At 41.5% G+C, this 21,590-nt stretch overlaps 1 protein-coding gene across 2 annotated transcripts in view; it reads left to right on the top strand.

The window, feature by feature from the left end:
- The window catches only part of HORMAD2 (HORMA domain containing 2), a 60,968-nt gene that overhangs the window by 9,696 nt on the left and 29,682 nt on the right, over window positions 1-21,590 (top strand). The window contains exons 4-10 of one of the 2 annotated variants that reach the window (XM_058656696.1): window positions 1,934-1,997; window positions 2,515-2,551; window positions 4,952-4,972; window positions 7,268-7,294; window positions 10,686-10,753; window positions 13,142-13,290; window positions 13,457-13,713. In XM_058656696.1, coding sequence (XP_058512679.1) covers window positions 1,934-1,997; window positions 2,515-2,551; window positions 4,952-4,972; window positions 7,268-7,294; window positions 10,686-10,753; window positions 13,142-13,290; window positions 13,457-13,713 — 623 coding nt within the window. Of the gene's footprint in view, window positions 1-1,933; window positions 1,998-2,514; window positions 2,552-4,951; window positions 4,973-7,267; window positions 7,295-10,685; window positions 10,754-13,138; window positions 13,291-13,456; window positions 13,714-21,590 lie in introns of both variants that reach the window. The other variant, XM_058656695.1, reaches the window with a different exon arrangement.

Genomic DNA, 21,590 nt, shown 5'->3' on the forward strand with positions numbered 1-21,590 from the left:
CTACTAATGTTCCTGGAAAGTAGTGAAAGATGGCTCAAATGGGACACTCAGATTAAGCTCCTGGCTTCACCTGCCAGGGACAGAGTACCTCTGTTTCTGACTCTCCCTCTCTCAGTAACTCTGCCTTTCAAGTGAATAAATAAATCTTTTTTAAAAGCCCCCCCCCCATATACTTACATACATACAGACACACACACACACACCCCTGTAATATGAGGGGTTTTCAATAAGTTCCTGGAAACATGTGTTGTGAGAAGACTATACATGGGGCTGACACCATGCAGAACAAGCTAATCCCCCATCCTGTGGCGCCAGCATCACATATAAGCACCAGTTTGTTTCCAGGCTGCTCCATTTCCAATCCGACTCCTGCTTATCGCCTGGAGAAGCAGTGAAGGATGGCACAAGTTCTTAGGACCCTGCACCTCTATGGGATATTTGAAAGCAGCTCCTGACTGCCAGCTTCAGCTCATCTCAGCTCTGTCCGTTGCAGCCACTGGGGAGTGAACCAGCAAAAATGGAAGACCTTCTCTAACTCTCCCACTTCTCTATCTTTTCTCTGTCTCTCCCACTTCTCCCACCTTCTCTGCCTCTCCCACTCCCGTGTGGGAGACCCAGAAGAGGCTCCTGGCTCCTGGCTTTGGATCAGCTCGGCTGTTGCTGTTGTGACCACTTGGGGAGTGAACCAACAGATGACAGATCTTTCTTTGTCTATCTCCTCTCTCTGTGTAAATCTGACTTTTCAATAAAAATAAATTTACACAGAAGGAGAGACAGAAAGAGGTCTTCCATCTGCTGTTGCACTTCCCAGATTACCACAACAGCCAGAGCTGAGCCAATTGAAGCCAGGAGCTGTGGACTTCTGGCTCTCCAGAGCCATCCAATGCAGCTTTCCCAGGCCATAAGCAAGGGGGCTGGATAGGAAATGAAACAGCCAGGATGTGAAGCAGCACCTATATAGGATGCCGGCACTACCGGCAGAGAATTAGCAGGCTATGCTGCCATGTTAACCCCATTGGTGAATGTGGTTATATGTAACATACAGTTGCAATTTCCCCGCTTGTTTGGAAAATGGAATAAAAAAGATCTCTGGGACTGACTCTGTGGCATAGCACACTAAGCCTCATCCTGAAGCACTGGTATCCCAAATGGCCACTGATTCAAGTTCCAGATGTTTCAAATCCAGTATGGTTCCTTGCTAATGGCCTGGGAAAGCAGCAGAGGAAGACCTAAGTGGTTGTGCCCCAGCAGCCGTGTGAAAGACCTGGAAGAAGCTCCTGACTTTGAGCTGGTCCAACTCCAGCCATTGTAGCCATTTGCAGAGTGAACCAGTGGATGAAAGATCTCTGTGTCTCTGCTTTCTCTGTAACTCTCCCTTTCACGTAACCATAAATACGTCTTTTGAAAAAAGAAAACTATCTTTTTGGGTAATTAAGCCTTAACTGTTTGTTAGTCATTTCTCTAACCACGAGGGTCATATCATTTCTTATGGCTTTACTTCTTGTGTTAGTTACAGTGGAAATTACATGTTCCTCTCTCAATATTTATACTGAAAGTAGATTTTTACTTTATAAAATAGTCATTACTCCCATGTCATTCTCTTTCTGGTAATATCTAAATATTATGCCAACATGCAATAATTTTCATATCCCTTGATAGAAGTAGAGGTGACAGGTAACACAGGTTGATTTTTGCAGTCAACCAGATTGTGCTGCAGTATAGCAAGAGATTGTAATCAAAATTGAAACTAAGCTAATTATCAACTTAGGATTTTTCCTTAAATTAGATGTTTAGATACTTCAGGTATTTTATAGAAGCATAAAACAAAGTTTTGTAAATGAAAAATTATAAAAAATAAATACCCTATTGAGTGTGGACAGTTTTAGCATAATAATTTAACAGATAAAAATACGTTTGGCTTCTTCTTTTGCAGATTTCACTTTAAAAATCCTCCGGGAAGACAGAAGATGTCCTGGGTCTCTGCATATCATCAGATGGTAAGCAACTGAAATTCCACCACAGTTGGAACAAGAAGAATTTTTGTCTTAGTTGAAACTACATATCAGATTTTGTTTATAAGATCATTTCCTTAAAAACCACTTTATTTCTTAACCCTCTTTTTTGTAAATAATTTCCTTGCCATTTGTAACAATCATTCAATATTAAGATATTGATTTAGTTTTGTTCTGAAAGAAAATGAACTTGTGTCAAAAACAAGAAACTTGGCTGATTTATGTTGCATGTGTTAATGTACTTAACATTGTTGGAGCCGCCCCATCGCTCACAAAGGAGGGCAGAAGGGTAGGGATCCCTACCTCGAAATTGTTTACCTATTACTTATAAGCTTCTACTCATACATTAAAAAGATTCTGGTAATCTTAAAAAATGATTAAATCAGAAAAGAAAACACTTATCAAGTTATGTAATTCAGGCAAAAAAAGTAAATGAATTTTGTATTTGGAGGTTTTTTTTTTATATGATTCAAATTGACATCAAACATTTATTTCTTGACAGGATTCAAGGTTGTTTTGATGCCTTGGAAAAGAGATACGTAAGAATGTTTTAAAATTTACACCAAGATTAAAGACTCGTCTTTTATTTCTTGAAAAAGTTTGGATTTTTATTTTGTTGTATTTAACCGTGTACCAATACTTACATTTGCATCGATGAGTCAATTTCCTTTTATTTTGCATCTTTGTTGTTTCACTGAAGTCTCCTTTACATTAGTTAGAAATGAGCTTTACGTTTTTCTGTTTGATATACTCATCTCTTTCTGACCCGGAATTTCCTCTGAAGTCACTGGAAGAGATCCACAGGATGTGGGACGGAGGAGACAAGAATCTGGCATTCAGAACGTTGAACATGTACAGAACAGTAGCAGTTCTTTTGCAGATAGGAAAGGAAAGGACTGATTCAAACAGTTTTAAATTCTTAGTTATTATTTTTAAAGACTGACTTATTTTTATTGAAAAGTCAGAAAGAAGGAGAGACAAAGATTTTCCATCTGCTGGTTCATTCCCCAAGTAGCTGCAATAGCTGGAGATGGTCTGATCCAAAGCCAGGAGCCAGGAGCTTCTTCCTGGTCTTCCATGTGGGTGCAGGGTCCCAAGGCTTTGGGACATCCTCTACTGCTTTCCCAGGCCACAAGCAGGGAGATGGATGGGAAATGGAGCAGCAAGGACCCAAGCCAGCACCACAGGCTAAGGATTATCCTGTCGTATATTGTCTGCTTACTGCCACTCTTAGTCCTCACCATTCCAACCCACTATCCTTATTGCAATCAAAATTTGAGTCTTTTCATGTTGTTACTTTGCCTAAACCATTCCCAAGAGTCAGAGTCCTCCTCATGGGGTGCGTGGCCTGGGTGATCCCTGACTGCCATCCAAGACATTATTCTCACTCGCGTGTTCAAGCTACAGTAAGATTCTAGAACATGCCGTGGTCATTTTACCTTTTTATATATGGTATTCTTTTACCTGGGAGATTCTCTCCCCTACCTCATTTGCATTTTCTAGCTAACTTGAATATTTACTTTTCCATGAGAGTCTTTCCTGACACACCCCCTTCCCAGTCTAGATTGTCCCGCTATTTAGTGTCCTCATTAATACCCCACACTGCCTTTTCATGGGCATTAGCAAAGCTGTAATGTAGGGGCCTGGCACAGTGGTTCAGAGGTCCTTGCCTTGCCTCCTTGTGCACTGCTTTGTGTCCCAGCTGCTCCACTTCCCATCCAGCTCCCTGCTTGTGGCCTGGGAAAGCAGTGGAGGATGGCCCAAAGCCTTGGGACCCTGCACCTGCGTGGAAGACCTGGAGGAGGCTCCTGGCTTTGGATCAGCTCAGCTCTGGCCATTGAGGCTGCCTGGGGAGTGAATCAACGAATGGAAGATCTTTCTCTCTGTCCCTCTTACTCTCTGTAAATCTGACTTTCCAATAAAAATAAATAAATCTTTAGGAAAAAAACCCCTATGATATAGCTACTTGAGCTTTTTGTTTATGTTCATGTGTTCAGCTAGTCTGGATGTTCCCTGAGGTCAAGGGCCATTTCCATTTTTGAAAATGTATTTGCAAAAGTTAGAGAGAAAAGGAGAGACGGAGAAAGATATTCTTCCATCCGCTGATCAGCCCACGGATGGCCTGAGCAGCCGGGGATGGGTCTGGTTGAAGTCAGCAACCAAGAGTTTCATCCAGGTCTCCCATATGGATGCGGGGAGCCTAGCACTTGAGCCACGTACTCTGATTTCCCCTGACTATTAACAGGGAGCTGAATTAGCACATGAACCATGCCCATGTGGGATACTGATGCTGAAGGCAGAGGCTTTATCTTCTGTGCCACAATACTGGCTCTGGCCATGTCCATTTGTGAATAAATGAATGAACTATTAGTTGAATAGCCTATACTATCATAAAATCAATTATATGCAGTGACCTGAATGGTCACATGATGGCACTAGAGTTTTAGTCCTTTGATAGAGAATTACAGTCCAGAAATTTTCTATTTACCTTCTAGTGTAAAAAAATGTATCACAGCCTTGACTTATATATCTGTATGCTCTGTTACTCTTTCAAGAAGAATCTTTATATAGTAATATATATGTCAAGAGGACAAGGCTTTTCTAGACGTCAGACTTATACTAACTTTAATAGATTAATTTCATAAGGATTGCTTCTTTCAGGTAATCATAACATTTAATTTTTAGTAGCAGTGAATTATTTTGCAAATGTTTTGTTTCTAAGCTAAAAATATGTTTTTGTATCCATCTCTTCAGCAGAACTCTATACACAAAATAGGCACTCATTTGAATGAATGGTTTGCATTGTTTTCTGCACTTTCTAAATGATATTATTAATCTCAAATCTTTGTCGCATCTATGAAATAACATTTTAATTGGCTTCTACTGAGCATAATATATGTATAAATATATAATAACAATACTTTTCTTTTCTCTTGAAGCTACACATGGCAGTACTTACAGTAAGTATATGTTAAAAACCAAATCTTTCTCTACTTTAATGTCTTTTGACAAATGAAATGCTAAGTGCCCTCCCTCCTGGCTTTCTTTAACCTATTTAATAATGTTTTGTAATTTGAAAAAAAATAGGATCTGCCAGCTTTTATAATAGATTACAAACTATTTCTTTGGTATGCAAAAGAACTTCAGAAAGTGCATGGAAATGCATTTTATGAAAGTGTGCATGATTTTTAAAAAATGTTTGACACCAAGATAAGCTTCTCAGTTCTATTTGCCACAGACTTTTTGAAGTATCCTTGTATTACAATATACAGGAAAACAGGATATTCTGTCAGCTTCATCTTTTCATTCCCAGAATTTCATTGTTATGTTAGTTTACTGATGCAAAGGGTTTTGTATTTGAAGTTGGAAGACATTGTTAAAGCATTGCATACCTGAGTATAGCATCTTGGACACAAGTTAAGAAAAGCGAGAAAATTAGGACATACCATCGATTTTCTTAGATATATGATTTACTAAAAAGATGAAATCACAGCTAGAACAAGGGGTCATTATGCTAAGTGGAATTAGCCAAGCCCAGAAAGACAAATATATTTTTCTGATTTGTGGAAGTTGTTATATAGAGTGTGAAACTTGCATGCATGTTACACCATTGGCTATTTAGTTATAAATATTGCTTCACTTTATTCTGCTATGTTAATGACATTATATACTTCCTTCCCTACATTGTGATCGTTGTTATGACTCCCGCAGTATGATACTGATGTTTTGTTTTCAAGAAAAATGTTAAACATTACAAAACTTAAATCTTAGAAAATTATTTAGAACTGATTTATAGGTTCAACCTCAGGATTTATAAATATACTATTTATATAAAATTTCCTTATACTTAATTGTTCATAGAATGCTTTTTTCTGCATTTTAAAAAAGATTTATTTTGTTTTTATTGGAAAGTCAGCTATACAGAGAGGAGGAGAGACAGAGAGGAAAGTCTTCCATCCAATGATTAACTCCCCAAGTGATCTCAACAGCTGGAGCTGAGCTGATCCAAAGCCAGGAGCCAGGAGCCTCTTCCAAGTCTCCCACACGGGTGCAGAGTCCCAAGACTTTGGGCCATCGTCGACTGCTTTCCCAGGCCACAAGCAAGAAGCTGGATGGGAAGTGGAGCCACCAGGATTAGAACCGGTGCCCATATGGGATCACAGTGTGTGTAAGGCGAGAACTTTAGCCACTAGGCTACTGTACCGGGCCCTAACCTTGATTCTTGTTGGCATTTGAGCAGTAAACCAACACTGCCTCTCTGTTACTTAGCCTTTCAAATAAAAGGTGTTAATTTTCAAAAATAATATTCTGCAGGGGCTGGCATGGTAGCATAATTGGTGAAGCCACTGCCTGCCACATCAGCATCTCATATAGGTGTAGGTTTGAGATGCTGCTGCTCCACTTCCAGTCCAGGTATTAATGAACCTGCAAAAGCAGCGAGAGGATGACCCAAGTGCTTGGGCCTCTGCACCCACTTGAGAGACCCTAAAGGAGCTCCTGACTCCTGGGCTCAGACTAGCCCAGCTCCAAACATTGTTGCCACGTGGGTGGTGAAGCAGCAGTGGAAGATATCTGTATCCCTTCCTCTATATCTCTGTAACGCTGCGTTTAAAATAAACAAATCCTAAACAAAACAAAACAAAGCAAAACATTCTATATGGGACTAACACGGTAGCCTAGTAGCTAAAGTCCTTGCCTTGCACACTCCAGGATCCCATATACACACCAGTTCTAATCCCGGCAGCCCCGCTTCCCATCCAGCTCCCTGTTTGTGGTCTGGGAAAGCAGTCGAGGATGGTCCAAAGCCTTGGCACTCTGCGCCCACATGGGAGACCCAGGGAAGGCTCCTGGCTTTGGATCAGCTCAGCTCCGGCTGTTGCAGTCATTTGGGTGTGCGTCTCTCCTCCGCTCTGTATATCTGACTTTGCAATAAAAATAAATAAATCTTAAAGAATCAAGCTTATGCCAGGCCTGAAAGCAGTAGGCTGGAATTGAGAGTTGGGCCAGGAGCTTGAATTCAGATACCTCAATATGGGCAATGGGTGTCTCAGCCAGTCTTACCTGATGGGCCAAATGCCTGTCCCTATGGAATGCTAAAGATGTTCTCTTTTGTGAAGTAAGAGTTTATCTCCGGCTTGAAATATGTAACTCGACCAATAGAGTATAAGTTGAATTCTTCCTATAGAAAATGTGTTCTATGAAAAGTGACCTGATAAGTTTCAGTAATTAAATGCTGTCTGTTTTCCCTTAAACAGCTTTACACAAATCCCAATGAACCTGAGGTAAGAAAACACACATATAGGTGGGTCGTGCACGTATGTTATATTGAGATGTTTACCTGCGGTGAGTCTGTAGATTATGTATTAGACTACCACAGGTAAAGTTACCTCATCATTCAGTTCTTCAGTATGTTGTTATAAACTTCCACAATTCTTTATCATGAATTATAAAAAAACTATTTAGAAATATTAGAAGAAAAACCAATACTGAATCTATTCCCTAACATATTAAGAGATTATTTATTAATATATAAATATATACAGAAAAATTTTTTTGAATTGATTCTGAAACTTTTTGTGGGTTTTGGAAAAATAAAAGAAATTGACATAATTCTAAATACTTTTTAAAAAAAAGTTTATTTGAATTAGAGAGAGAGGCAGAAATATGTCTTCCATTCCTTTGTTCACCCTGTTATGGCCACAAACCCCTGGAGCTGGACTGGTCTAAATCTAGGAGGTTCTTCCTGGTCTCTCACATGAGTACGGGCCATCTTCCCCTTCTTTCCCAGGTACATTAGCAGGGAACAGTATTGGAAGTAGAGCAGGTGAGACTCGAACCAGTGCCCATATGACATGCTGGCTCAAAGGCTGTGGTTTTTACCTACTCTACCACAGCACCAACCCCAAGTCAAAGCACTTTCTTTTTTTTTTAATTATTTATTATTTTTAATTCATTAATTACATTGTATTATGTGACACAGTTTCATAGGTACTGGGATTCTCCCCACCCCTCCCCAAACCCACAACCCCTCTCCAAACCCACCAAAGCACTTTCTAAAAGGTTGCAGCGATTTATTTACATACTTATTTGAAAGGCAGTGACAAAGAAAGGGAGAGACAAAAAGAGATTGAGATATCCTCCATCTGTTGGTTCACTCCCCAAATGGCTGCAACTGCAGGAACAGGACAAGACTGAATTCAGGAGCGTGCAACTCTGTTTGCATCTCTCATGTGGGTGTCAAGGTCCCAAGTACTTGGGTCAGCCTCTGCTACTTTCCCAGGTGTATTAACAGGGAGCTGGATTAGAAACAGAGCAGCTGGGAGTTGAAACTTGTGTCATAAGTGGTAGGTTTAACCTGTGGCCATTGCCAGTCCCTCTAAACGTTTTTTGCCAACTAAGTTCTTTGCTTTTTGACTTTGTGCTAGGCAGAATGTCACAGCAGTGAACAGTACAGCTGCTGGTGTCAAAGCCCAGCTGTAGACTTTCTCACTTTGGTAATGAGACTATATATACTAGTCTTATTTTATATATATATATACACATATGTACTGTTTATGTACTCACACATATGTATTATATACTATAATACCTGCTCAGAGTGTTGGCTATAGAGAAGTGATGTATCGCACTTAAGACAGTGAGTGCTCTACTATTCTCAGCTAGGAGCTGCATGTTCCAGGGTTGTAGATGCACAGAACCCCAAGGACAGTCTGGAGTGTTGGGTGTTTGTGGAAGGTGTCCTTTGCGTGACACCTAGTGAGAGGGCAAGTGGCAGGAGTTAAGGGAAGAAAGGTAGTCGGGACAGATGAGTAAGGCCGCCTGGGCCAAGGTAACTTTTCGATTTTATTCTAAGGGCAGTGGGAAATCATTTTGTGGTGGAGGAAGGATGGTTTAAGCAAAAAAAAATGACATAATCTACTTTGTGTTTCAAAGACATTTTTGACTATGTAAGAGAATGATTGTTGGCAGGATTTGCAATTTGCCGGTGAATTGGAGAAAGAAGGGGAAGCTACTTGTTGCTGTTGTGCCAAGCTATGTGAATGTGTCCAGCATGATGGACAGAAGCCACTGAGGAGCAGTTTAAAGGCACATCTTTGTTAGGCAACACACCAGTCTGCAAAGTAGAGGAACATCTTAGGAGGTGTAAGGAAATGAGGAGCGCCTGCTGTAATAATACCCTTAGGTTGAAGTGGTTAAGGATTAGCATCTTCTATAAAACAGTTACAGACTTAACTCTTTTATTAGTTACTTCAAACAACTAATAAAATGTAAATGCAATTTTCAGCTACTAAAGGATATGCTCTTACTACAATTTAAAAAATAAACAGTGCTAGAGTTGACTGAGAAACGTGGGCAGACAGGAAGAATAGGCCTTGTTTGCTTGACAGGGCAATTACACTAGAATTGGCTACTAAAGGGAGGAAGTGAGTATCTGCCCTGTCTGGGTGACCCTGTAGGCACTGCTGACTTCATCTGTCTCTTCTGTTATATTCACAAAACAACCTTCTGAACTTTGATTTCTCAAGTAGACTAACTTTGCTGTAAAAATACTTTCCTCTTAGTGAATTAGCTCCATCACAAATTATTCTGCTTATAATTTAAACAGAATGAGTCCATTTTCCCAGGACCTGATCACTTACGATATAGATACATGTCAGGGTTTAGGATCAACAGCAGAGTGGACGTTTAGTGCAGTAGTGCTGTGTGGGACATCTGCACCCTCCATTGGGAGCCTTGGTTTTGAGCCCCAGCCTCACTTCTCGTTCACCTTCCTGCTGCTGCACACTCCGGGAGGCAGCAGGGGGTGGTTCAAGCAGTTGGGTCCCTGTGACCCACTCGGGAAAACCAGATTGGATTTCTGGCTTCCTGATACAGCCTGGCTCAGCTGTTGGAGGCATTTGGAGGCATGAAACAGTGTGGAAGAATCTGTCTCTAACTTTCTCTGGGACTATATTTTAAATGAAAAATAAATAAAAATGAACTAATTGTTACATTAAAAAAAAACAGCAGAGTTGAGAGGCCAGATTTTTGTGAAGATTTATTTTATTTTTGTTTGAAAGGCAGAGTTACAAAGAAAGAAGGAGACACAGAGAGGTTCACTCTCCAAAAGGCCACAATGGCCAGAGCTAAGCCAATCTGAAAAGACAGGAGCCAGGAGCTTCTTCTGGGTCTCATACAAAGACACAGGGACTGGAGCACTTGGACCATCCTCCACTTCTTTCCCAGGTCACAAGCAGGGACACAAACCAGCACCCATGTGGGTGCCACACTTGAGGTGGAAGATTAGCCAATTGAGCCATTGTGCCAGGCCTGAAAGAGATCTTTTCTGTCTTATCACTGACTTCTGTGAATGCCATAAAGTAGATATTCGATGAAAATTTGTTATGTGAACAAATGGTTTCTCAATTGGTTCCATTGTCATTTAGATAGTTCACTCTGAGCCTTAACTTTTATAGCTTTAAAATGATAATGATAGTGTTTGCCAACTGATTTTTAGTATAGAGAAGGAGAGTAAAGTTGTCATTCTGTCTGGAAATACTGCTTCTGAATAATGCAATAGTGTCAAACAAATATACTGGAAATGTAGGTATGAAATGAAAATATTCTTAATATCAGATGATAATTTATATTTCTTTTTGAAACTAATCTGTTTATGTCCTTTGGCTTTTCTAGAAAGTGACCGAGATATATCAGTTCAAATTCAAATACACAAAAAAAGGAGTTACTATGGATTTTGACAGGTAAAATCCAGTTGTTTAATGGATGTGGGAAATCTGTAGGATTGAAGTAAACATAAACTTCTGAGGTCAGAGATAGGTCATGAACATCTTTAGTAATTTCCCCTAAATCCTACAAAAACCTGCCATTACCAAAATAATCTATAATGACTTTAAATTTCTGAAAATCATGGATTAAATTTGTGGGAGTAAAGGCAGTAGTAGGTAAGTGGTACAACAGTAAAAATGAATGAGACTGGCTACTTGGTAGAAATCATTAAAGAAATCCATAAAGCTCTAAATAGCCCTTCCTTGACCCAGAATTTCTTGATTGCTATGAGCAGATATTTATTGATCTTCTTTATCCTCAATCTAACTAGAATGGGCCTGGGGCAGATTAATCCCCTGAACTATTTGCCTGCGTATACAACTATTCTTATGCAGCTTCCCCACAGTGTATTATAAGTATCTTTTTATGTATGTCTCTGTGTGGATAAGATGGGAAACAATTCTATTTTTCACTAAGTCTAAAATTCCAAGTTTTGGTTATGGTAATGGGTTAAATAACAAAGACAAGGCCCTTTGCTTCAGAAGGTTCCTAGTACAGATAGAGATATTTTGTTGAGGAACAGCATTTATTCTATTCCCAGTAGTTTTTGAGTTCATAGTAGCCAGGAGGCATAGAAAGGTGGATGCTGCTGATGGGATGGAGTAAGAATGGAAAGTACATTTGATGGTGAAAAGCCCGGGGTAGTTGAGGGCTGCAGGGAAGGAAGACTTTGAAGAGAAAGGAGGCTTGGTTCTCAGTTTTCTCTACTATTAGCTGAGTCATCATTAACCATACAATTGAAAATTGCTCTCCAATATTCACTTCCTCAATTATCCTCTCATTTGTAAAAGCTACAGATAGCATTGGAATGTGAAGAGAAATCAGTTTTAGAAATAAAATATTAACCATCACGAGCTAACATTTGCATAGCACTTGATATAGTCTACAGATCTTGTGACATATTTTGTCACAAAACAATTCTATTTTGCTTTTCAAAATGCAAATAAATATAATGACTACTGGCATCAAGATTTGTTTTTTGCTTTAAAGGCACATATGCCAAGAGGTAAGCCTTAACATAGAAATAGATATTTTAGGTATTACTAAGAAAGAAAGAAGGTGATACGTTTTTACTAATTTATGTATTAAAGTAGCATTTGAGTAAATGAGTATGTATGTACTGCTGTGTGTTAGAGTGGCACATAAACTACAGGGCTGTATGCCTTCCCTCTGGTTACCTGGTTCAGATTGGGTAAATTATGATAGGCAAATCTTGGAATTGTTTAAATTGTAAAAGGAACTAATAAACTCATTTAGTACATTTTTACTTATTGAGTTCATAGTTCCTTCAAACATAAGTTAGATAAAAACCTAAAAGCTCAGTTGCTTAGGATTTTTCAGCATTGAGCATTCTTTCTGTGGAAAGCCACGTGCAGACATGTAGCAGTCATAGTGCTTGCTGCAAACTGCTCAAAGGTGAAGCTGATTGGAGAAGAAAAAGGGGGAGCAATTTACAAAACAAGACTTGGAATTAGAAAGTCATTTAGCGCAGTTTGCTCATTTATTCATTAATTCAGTGAGTAGCTGTACACCAAATTCAATACTATGGAGATGAAACATGGAACCGCTCGAAGTCTCAAGGAGGACAAATAATTGTCCTAAATAAGGTGAAGTGTAGGGATTATCAGGGAAGACTTTATGAAGGAAGTGTCACACAAGCTAGCTGATAAAGGATGAATTTGGGAGAGTCAGGAAGAGAAGTAGAAAAGCAAGATATGCAGATAGACATGGGTAAGAGGAAATGTGGTAGCTGCAGATGAAGGTGGAACTGAAAAGAAGGCTAGTTATGAAAGGTGTTGGACACGTGCCCTTCTTATACTTGATTGAAAAGTGATGAATATAATGGAAGACTTACAAGCAAGAAGGTGACATGAGCATATTTTCACATTAGGAATATTATTTTGGCAGTGGCGTGGAGAATGTTTTACGGTGTGGATTAGAAGGAAAGCAAGGGGACTAACCACCCGGCCATAACGATGATCCTTGCGGGAGTGAGGAGAGAATGCTCTTGAGAAATGACTAGACAGATTCAGAGCTGGTGATTGGCTTTACACATGGCAAGTCTTATCAGTGCCTGTAAGCTTATCCCACACATGAGCTAGCTGACCAGGTCACTGAAGCCAGGTCACTGAATTCCAAATCCATTGTTCTCATTGTTACAGCTTGCGGTTATTTGTAGATATGACCTCCAAAAAATGTCCTGCTGTGTGGCATATGTTTAGTTGTTCTTCTGAACTAAAATTTCATTCATTTGGGGGATAGATTTGTATGTGATTTTATTATTTTTCCTGTGGTTATAGCAGTAATTCAAGCTTTGGAAGTCGAACAAAGGGTGAAGATATCAAAACAGTCAGTGTTCTCCTAATCCGTAAACTGTACATGCTGATGCAAGACCTGGGACCCCTTCCTAATGATGTGATACTTACTATGAAACTCCACTACTATAATGCAGGTGGGTGAGTACTCTAGTCAGACTCTTTCGTTAAGTTTTTAACTGAACATTTTCAATATAAATGGGCCAATTTTAAGCATAGATACCAGATGCTATACACGAATGATGAATCTGACTTATTCTAGGAGAATCATTTTAAGGCCTTTTTGCCCTGCGTTTCTTACAGTGACCCCACATGATTACCAACCCCCTGGTTTTAAAGAAAGCAGGAGCTCAAACCTCCTGCTGTTTGACGGGGAGCCTGTCAGCGTTCAGGTGGGGTTCGTCTCCTCTGGCTTTCACAGTATGAAAATAAAAGTTACAACCGAGGCCACCAGAATGCAAAATTTGGAGAACAATCACTCTTATAAGAGCAACACTACTGAGATCGCCCATCAGGGTCTAGACTGTGAAGAAGAAGATGAGGAGGAAGACAATGATCAGGTAAGGCAGAGCTTTAATGATCTTCCATTATTTTAACTAAATACAATTAACATTTTTTACTTCCTACAAGAGTCATGTCATGGTAACAGTGTCTGTTGGAGCGTGCCAGGTATACAAACTGAAATCAAACTCCTGTTTGAGGAGTTTTTAGTCTAAAAAAGTACAGTTTGCAAGAAGGAAATGTGTGTTGCTAGATGAAATTATTCACAATTTGGAGAGGAAAAAAGGATTTCCCAACAGACTTACTTTATTTAAGGTACTTACATAAAATGATGATTTTCTACTTTGCATTTATTAGTAACACTTTCAGTGTTGAAAAAGTAATTCTAAAACATTCTAGGTATTTATACTGACTGGAAATATAAACCAACTCTTGGTTGCTGGAATAACTGAGTGGAAGAGATTAGGAGAAGAAAAAAAATTATGGATTAACTAAAATCAGAATCAAACAAGATAATAGCCAAGTCCTTGACTGTGAAGAGAGAGAGAAGCTTTGGGACTAGATCACTGGGGCGACAGCCACAGAGGGCTTCCTTCCCTACCTTCCTAGTTCCGCCACTAGACAGTCTGTCAGATGCTAGGTGCCCTTGGTGCTCTAGGTGAAATCCACTGTCTACCGGCTGTTGTCCTAATAGTAGTGTTGTCTAATAGTAGAGGTTATTTTGTACTAACTTTGTATTATTTTATTTTATTTTAATGTTGTTAACACAGTTGAGAGGGATGCATACCCATGTGGTCCTTTGCTTAGGGTAGATAGGGTCCAGGTATGGAGGAAGGTGGGTGGCACAAATGTTTCAGTTCTTCTCTTTATTTTCCTGGTCTGCAAGAAGAAAAGGGAACGAGGCCACTCCTTGCTGTCAGGCTGCATCAGCACCCTAGCCTGGCCCACCCTAGTCTTCATGTGAACTGGCAAATGTTGTGATCCAGTCCTATCTGGCTGCACTCTACCCTGGCTCTCAGTCATGCAGTGTGTGCTGTGGACTGGCCCTGTTCAGCCTGCCCCAAGACCTGGTCCACATGTACTACAACAGGTGCTACAATCTAGCCTGTCCTCAGCCCCAACTCTCTTGTTCACCAGCTGGAGCTACAGCCAAGCAGGGGAGTTTCCCTAGTTCCTCTACCAGGTACAATCCCATCTCCAGATCTTGCATGTGCTGACTAGTGCTGCAACCCAGCCTAACATGACCAGCCCCCAGTCCTGGCACTCACTCGTGGATACTGTGGCCTAGCCTGACTGACTTGCACCCATTCCAGCTCTCATGTAACCCAATGAGTGCTGTGGCCTAACCTGGCCTGTTCTGTACCCATTCTGGCTCTCAGGAGCACCACTGGGTGCTGAAACATAGCCCAGTCTGGCCTACCTCTAGACCCAGCCCACATGCATGCTGATGGGTGCTGCAACATTGCCCAACCTAGTGCACCTACAGTCCTGCCTCTTGCACTCACCAATGGGAGTTGCAGCCTAGAAATCCCCCAAGCTCCCCTACAGAGCCTACTCCCAGGCATAGATCTTGGACATGCTGGTAGGTGCTTCTAGCATGGCATTGCTGGTCTACAGTCTCAGCTCTCATGGCAGGCTAACTAGCCCAACTGAAAGTGACCCACACTCTGTCTTGTGTGTTGTGCCTGGCTTAACCCCACCTAACACTAGGCCCAATTCACACAAATGTTGATGAGTACTGCATACTTGCCTGGCCTGGCCTGCCCATAGCCCTGGCTCTTGTGCTCCTCATTGAAGCTAAAGTTTAGTAGGAGGGTTCCCAACTTCTCCTACCAGGACCTGCTCCAAGTCTCAGATCTCATGCATGCCAGTGAGTGCTGTGGCCCTGCTTGGCATGGTCTGCCCTCAGTCCCAGCCTTGGCATGTGCCACAAGTGCTGCAACCTAGCCCGGCCCATCCCCCTCCCAACCCCAGTCCCATGCATGTCAGTCTATCCTGGTTCAGGCCGTCAGCAATCCCACTCTCCTTGCAAGTCTGTGGGTGCTGCAGCCCCACAGAGGCAAGCCTACAGTATGCTCCCAGGTCTGGTTCTCTTGCATTCCAGTGGGTGTTGTGGACTAGTCTGGTACCCATTTGGGATGCCAGCATTGTAGGCGGCAGTTTAACCTATTATCCCACAATGCTGACCCAATGTCTACTGTACTCTGAATTGGTGACAGGCTCTCTTGCTGCCAACCAGGGTGTATATTGTCCAAATACTCAGAAGCTAAGGCAAGACCAAAATCCAAGTACACCGATAAAGGATGCAAGTGTTTCACGTGGTATTTTCAATGCTGTGCCAAATGCCTACCTTTGGAATATTTGTTTAAATTAAAATATGTGTGCATTTATGATGGGAATAGAATTGCTGGGCTAAGGGCCATATCCACATTTACTTTTTAAAAGATTTATTTATTTTTGTAGGAAAGGTAGCTTAGATTTCTGGAGAGAGAGAGAGAGAAGATCTTCCATCTGCTGATTTATTCCCCAGGTGGCTGCAAAGTCAGAGCTAAACTGGTTTGAAGCCAGGAACCAAGAGCTTCTTCTGGGCCTGCCATGTGGGTGCAGGATCCCAAGGCTTTGGTCTGTGCTCTATTGCTTTCTCAGGCCACAAGCAGGAAACTGAAAGGGAAGTGGAATAGCCAAGGCTCAAACTGGCACCCATTTGGGATTTCAGCGCATGCAAGGCAAGGGTTTAATCACTAGGTTAGTGCCTTATTGCCTGGTAAGCACTGGTTCACTCCCCAGTTGGCCGCAATAGCTGGAGATGAGCCCATCCAGACCCGGGAGCCAGGAACTTCTTCGGGGTCTCTCACGTGGCTGCAGAATCTCAAAGTCCTGGCCCATCTGATACTGCTTTCCCAGGCCACAACAGGGAGCTGGATGGGAAGTGGAGCAGCTGATATGTGAACCAGCCCCCATATGGAGTCCTGGCAGATGCAAGGCAAGGTTTTAGCCACTAGGCCCAGTAGTAGCCATTATAATAGGGGCAAGGTAACAGTTTATTATGGCTTTTATTTGCATTTTCCTTACTAGTTACCCTGAACATTTTTTACATGTCTGTTGGCCATTTGTATGTCATCCTTTAAAAAATGCCTGTTTATGTCCTTTGCCCATTTCTTTAACTGATTATTTTATTGTTGTTGAGTTTCTTGAGTTCTGTGTGGAACCTGGGTATTAATCCTATATCAGTGGCATAGTATGCAAATATTTCCTCCCTTCCTGGTGGTTGCCTATTCACTTCCTTGAGTATTTCTTTGTAGTGAGGAACGCACTTAACTTGATGTAATCCCATTTGTCTACTTTTGCATTTATTGCTTATGCTTCTAAGGTCTTTACCAAGACGTCTTTGCCTAAGCCAGTATCTTGTAGTTTCCCTAGCCAGCATTTGCAGGTTGGGCAAAAGTCCAGGGTAACACCCCAGATATGCATGGTAGCTCTGCAGTCAGCAGGGGAGAGGGGTGATCACTGCCTCTGCCCTTCTCCATGCCAAGGTGACCCTCTCTGTGCCTGCACTTTCCTCAGTCAGGTGCATGAAGCACACAGAGAGTCGGTGCTCCCCATAGTGTGAACATAGAGTCCTCTTGGCTTATGCCACGATCCCTGGATTCCCACAGCTACGTGCTGTCGGGGATCTGCTCTGCCCTGTGAGCCTCTCTGTTTCTGAACCTGGCACCTTGCTAAGGACAGGAGAGGGAAGTAGGTGCTCTCTACCCCACCAGCTCATCTGACCAGACTCAAAATCAGTGGAGACCATGTACTCCTCCCTCAAACAAAAATGCCCCGAGATGCACAGGCTATCACACTTCTACTCCTTATTCTGGGAAGGTAGCACTTTCCCTGCTTATTACTAGCCCCCCTACAGGGGTGGGAGCAGTACACCCTCCATTTCCAGCGTTAAGTGGACGTTCTGCTCCCTGCCAACTCTTCTGCCAGCCTCAATGTCAGTGGGGACCACAGATTTCTCCCTCTAACAAAGTAAGCCAGAGGCAGGCCAGCTGCCACAGTCTCCACTCACCTTATTCCAGGAAGATTGCACTTTCCCTACTGGGCTCCTTTGCTCTAGAAGATGGTTCTCTGCCAGGAACCAGCTACGGAGGTCACTGGTGGTGTCCCATGAGCTGCTGCCTGCCTTGCTGCGCCACAGTCTCTTCTTACTGTAGACTTCTCACTGAAAACTCTCCAACTGTCTCCCATGAATGCAGATCTTCCTGTTTTTCTGGTATTCTCCCATGATGAAGATTAGCCCATCTTTTCTCTATTCTGACAGAATGAAAGCCAGTGGGTGAAAATTACTTGAGAGGGAAGAGGGAAAAGATTGTTTTTGGCTCATCAGAAGGGAGAGCTTTCTTCCTAAAAATCGCAGGTGCCAGCACTGTGATGTAGTGGATTGGCCTGCTGCTTGCCGGGCTAGTTGGAGTCTCTTGCCACTCTGTTTCTGACCAACTTCCTACTGATGCATCTGGGAAGGCAATAAATGATAGCCCAGTGCCTGCCATCCACCAAGGAGACCCTGACGGAGTTCCTGGCCTTGGGCTTAGCCTAGCCCACCCTTGGCTGCTCTGTGTTTGGAAAGGGAAGCAGTGTTTTTGCTTAGCAACATTGAGATATACAGAGCCTGAGAATTTATGTAGATCTGAATGAGTATTTCCAGAAGCTTCTAGATGCTCAGGATGGATTTTCTAACAATAACAACTGCTTGATAAATCTGGATGCCTTATGAAGGAGTGAACCTCCCTACCACCAACTGTGCTTAAGTATAGATATATATTTATTTGTATGCAAGATTGAATAAATGTGATTGTCTTTAGGATATTAAAAAAGAAAAAAATTCATGATTTAGGAGCAAGATTAAAATAGATTGGTATCTGAGATCTCTTTCATACTAAGATTATTCTCTATAAATTTTTTAACTCTTGGTTAAAAAATTTGGTTGCAAATTGAATGATTTCATTCTTTTTAATGGCTGAGTAGTATTCTATTTAGTATATGTACCCCAGTTTTTTAATCACCCCTTTTTGCATGGGCATCTGGGTAGTTTCCATGTCTTTGCTATTGTAGATTTTTCCTGCTGTAAATATAGGATTATAGATCCCTTTCTCATATGCAGATTTTATTCCCTTTGGATGTATTCCTAGGAGTGGGATAGCTGGGTCATATGGCAGGTTTATTTGCAGTTCTGTAAGCACTCTCCATACTGATTTCCATAGTGGTTGTACTAGCCTACCCCAGAAGGGAGCCCTCACATGTATAGCCAACTAATCTTTGATAAGAAAATGGAAGGCAATCCAGGGAAAAAAAATCTGTCCTCTTCAGCAAATACTGTTGGGACAATTGGATAGCAGCCTTCAGAGGTGAGAAGCAAGACCCCACCAGTCACCTTATACAAAAATCAGCTCGAAATAGATCAAGGACCTCAGTCTGCACCCAGACACTATCAAAATATTAGAAGAAAACATAGGAAATATTCTCCAAGATATAGGAATGGGGAAAGACTTCTTGGAAAATACACCAAAAGCACAGGCAGTCAAAACCAAAATAAACAAATGGGACTACATTAAACTAAAAAGCTTCTTCTGTACAGCAAAGGAAATAATTACTGAAGTGAAGAAGCAACCAATGGAATGGGAGGAAAATCATTGCAAATTACACAACAGATAGGGAACTAATATCCAGGATCTACAGAGAGCTTCAGAAACTCAGGGACAACAACAACAACAACACAAATACATCTTTAAATGCTACCATCTACTTTGGCAACGTAAACCACATTGCTGTCAGGAGATTCTTCTGGGTCTCCCATGCAGGTGCAGGGTCCCAAGGCCCTGGGCTGCCATCCACTGCTTTCCCAGGCCACAAGCAGGGAGCTGGATGGGAAGTGCAATAACCTAGACTCCATGTGGAAGGCAGAGACTCAGCTTGCTAGCCATAACACCAGCCCCAAATTGCTTTTTGTTTTTCAGCCTGGAGAACCTTTCCATTCACAACCTGTTTGCTTCTACTAAAAAGTTTTGCATTTTTTTTAAGCTCTGGTTTCCATAGCATCACATCTGATGAGGCATGTGTGCTTGGTACAATGTAGTGGTGGCATCTCAGTTTCTTGGAAGGAATTGATTATTATAGACAGTGAAGGAGCACATTATTTACAGAAAATCTCCAGCCTTAAAAACCACATGGCATGGGCCCGGCGGCGTGGCCTAGCGGCTAAAGTCCTCGCCTTCAACGCCCCGGGATCCCATATGGGCGCCGGTTCTAATCCCGGCTGCTCCACTTCCCATCCAGCTCCCTGCCTGTGGCCTGAGAAAGCAGTCGAGGACGGACCAATGCATTGGGACCCTGCACCCGTGTGGGAGACCCAGAAGAAGTTCCAGGTTCCCGGGTTCAGATTGGCTCAGCACCAACCGCTGCAATCACTTGGGGAGTGAATCATTGGATGGAGGACCTTCCTCTCTGTCTCTCCTCCTCTCTGTATATCTGACTTTAAATAAACCTTTAAAAAAAAAAAAAAAAAAAAAAAAAAAAAAACCACATGGCATGCTGTTTGTCATAAAACTGTAGTCCTTTTTGTTATATTTCTTTTGTCAGATAAGAATTTTTCAATTAATCTTTCTGTATTTCAATAGAGTAATTATTACTCTGCTGTGTAAATAACAACATAGTTGACCTTCCCTTCAGCCTCTAAGTCATTTCTTTTTTTTTGTATGAATCACTCATAACATATCAGAATTATTTCCTTCCTTTTGTGAGTAGGAAGAGCCACACTGATGATGTAAATGAATTTTTACTTAAATAAAAAAAATAGTGACATACTGTATATTACAGAATGTAATCTAAGGTGGGAACACTTTGGTTATTACTGTGACTAAATCCTAATATTAATTTAAATAAAAGGGTATGTGTTTGATATAGTGGTGAAGATGGGCCTGTCCAAAATCAAAGTGCCTGGGTTTGGTAGCTGGTTCTGGCTTCTGAATCCAGCCTCCTGCCAGTGCACACCCTGAGAGGCAGTGATGATGGCCCACCTAGAGGTTCTTGCCAGTCATGTGGGAGCCCTGGACTGAGTTCCCAGCATCCAGCTTTGGTCTCACCTGGCTCATTTGGGAAATGAACCAGTGGAGCACTCTCACTCAGTTTCATTCTCCTTCTCTGTGTAGCAAATACATTAACTAAAATAATAATAATAATAATAAGAAGAAGAAGTTGTCAGTGTTGTGGTAGGTTGCTACTTGCTATGCTTGCATTCCATAACAAGGTACTGATTCAAGCCCGAGTTGTTCCATTTCCTATCAGCTTCCTGCACCTGGGAAGGCAGCAGAGAAGGGTTCCTGCCACCTGTATGTGAGACCCAAATGGAGTCCCTAGCTCCTGGTCTAGCCCCAGATGTTGCAGGTATTTGGAGATGATCCAGTAGATGGAGTAGCTCTAACACACACACTCTTTTCACATGTGGAAAAGCTGGATGGAGTTCCTAGCTCCTGGCTTTAGCCTGACCCCGCTGTGATTGTTGTCACCTCTGGGAATGAACCAGCAGACAGAAGGGCTGTGTCTCTACTTCTCTGTCACTTTCCTTTGAAATAAATTTTTTTTTTAATCTATAAGATAACTAGTAATACAATGTTACCATTATACTAAGTTCAGTGACCAAGTGAGAGTTATCTCAGAATGCAAGCTTTGTTTAATATTTGAAAATCAATTAATATTCTATTAAAATGATTTAAATAATTATATGAAACCACATATCATTTCAAGGGAAACAGAAAAGTATTGTGTAAAAATCTAATACTTTTTTACGATACAAAGAAGCAAAATGATGATGTCCACAGTCATCACTTCCGTTCACGGAGGTTCTGTCCACGGCATTAAACAAAAAAGGAAATGAAAGCCATTCCGACTGAAA

This window comes from Ochotona princeps, chromosome 29 (assembly GCF_030435755.1).
Source record: "Ochotona princeps isolate mOchPri1 chromosome 29, mOchPri1.hap1, whole genome shotgun sequence".
Taxonomy (NCBI): domain Eukaryota; kingdom Metazoa; phylum Chordata; class Mammalia; order Lagomorpha; family Ochotonidae; genus Ochotona; species Ochotona princeps.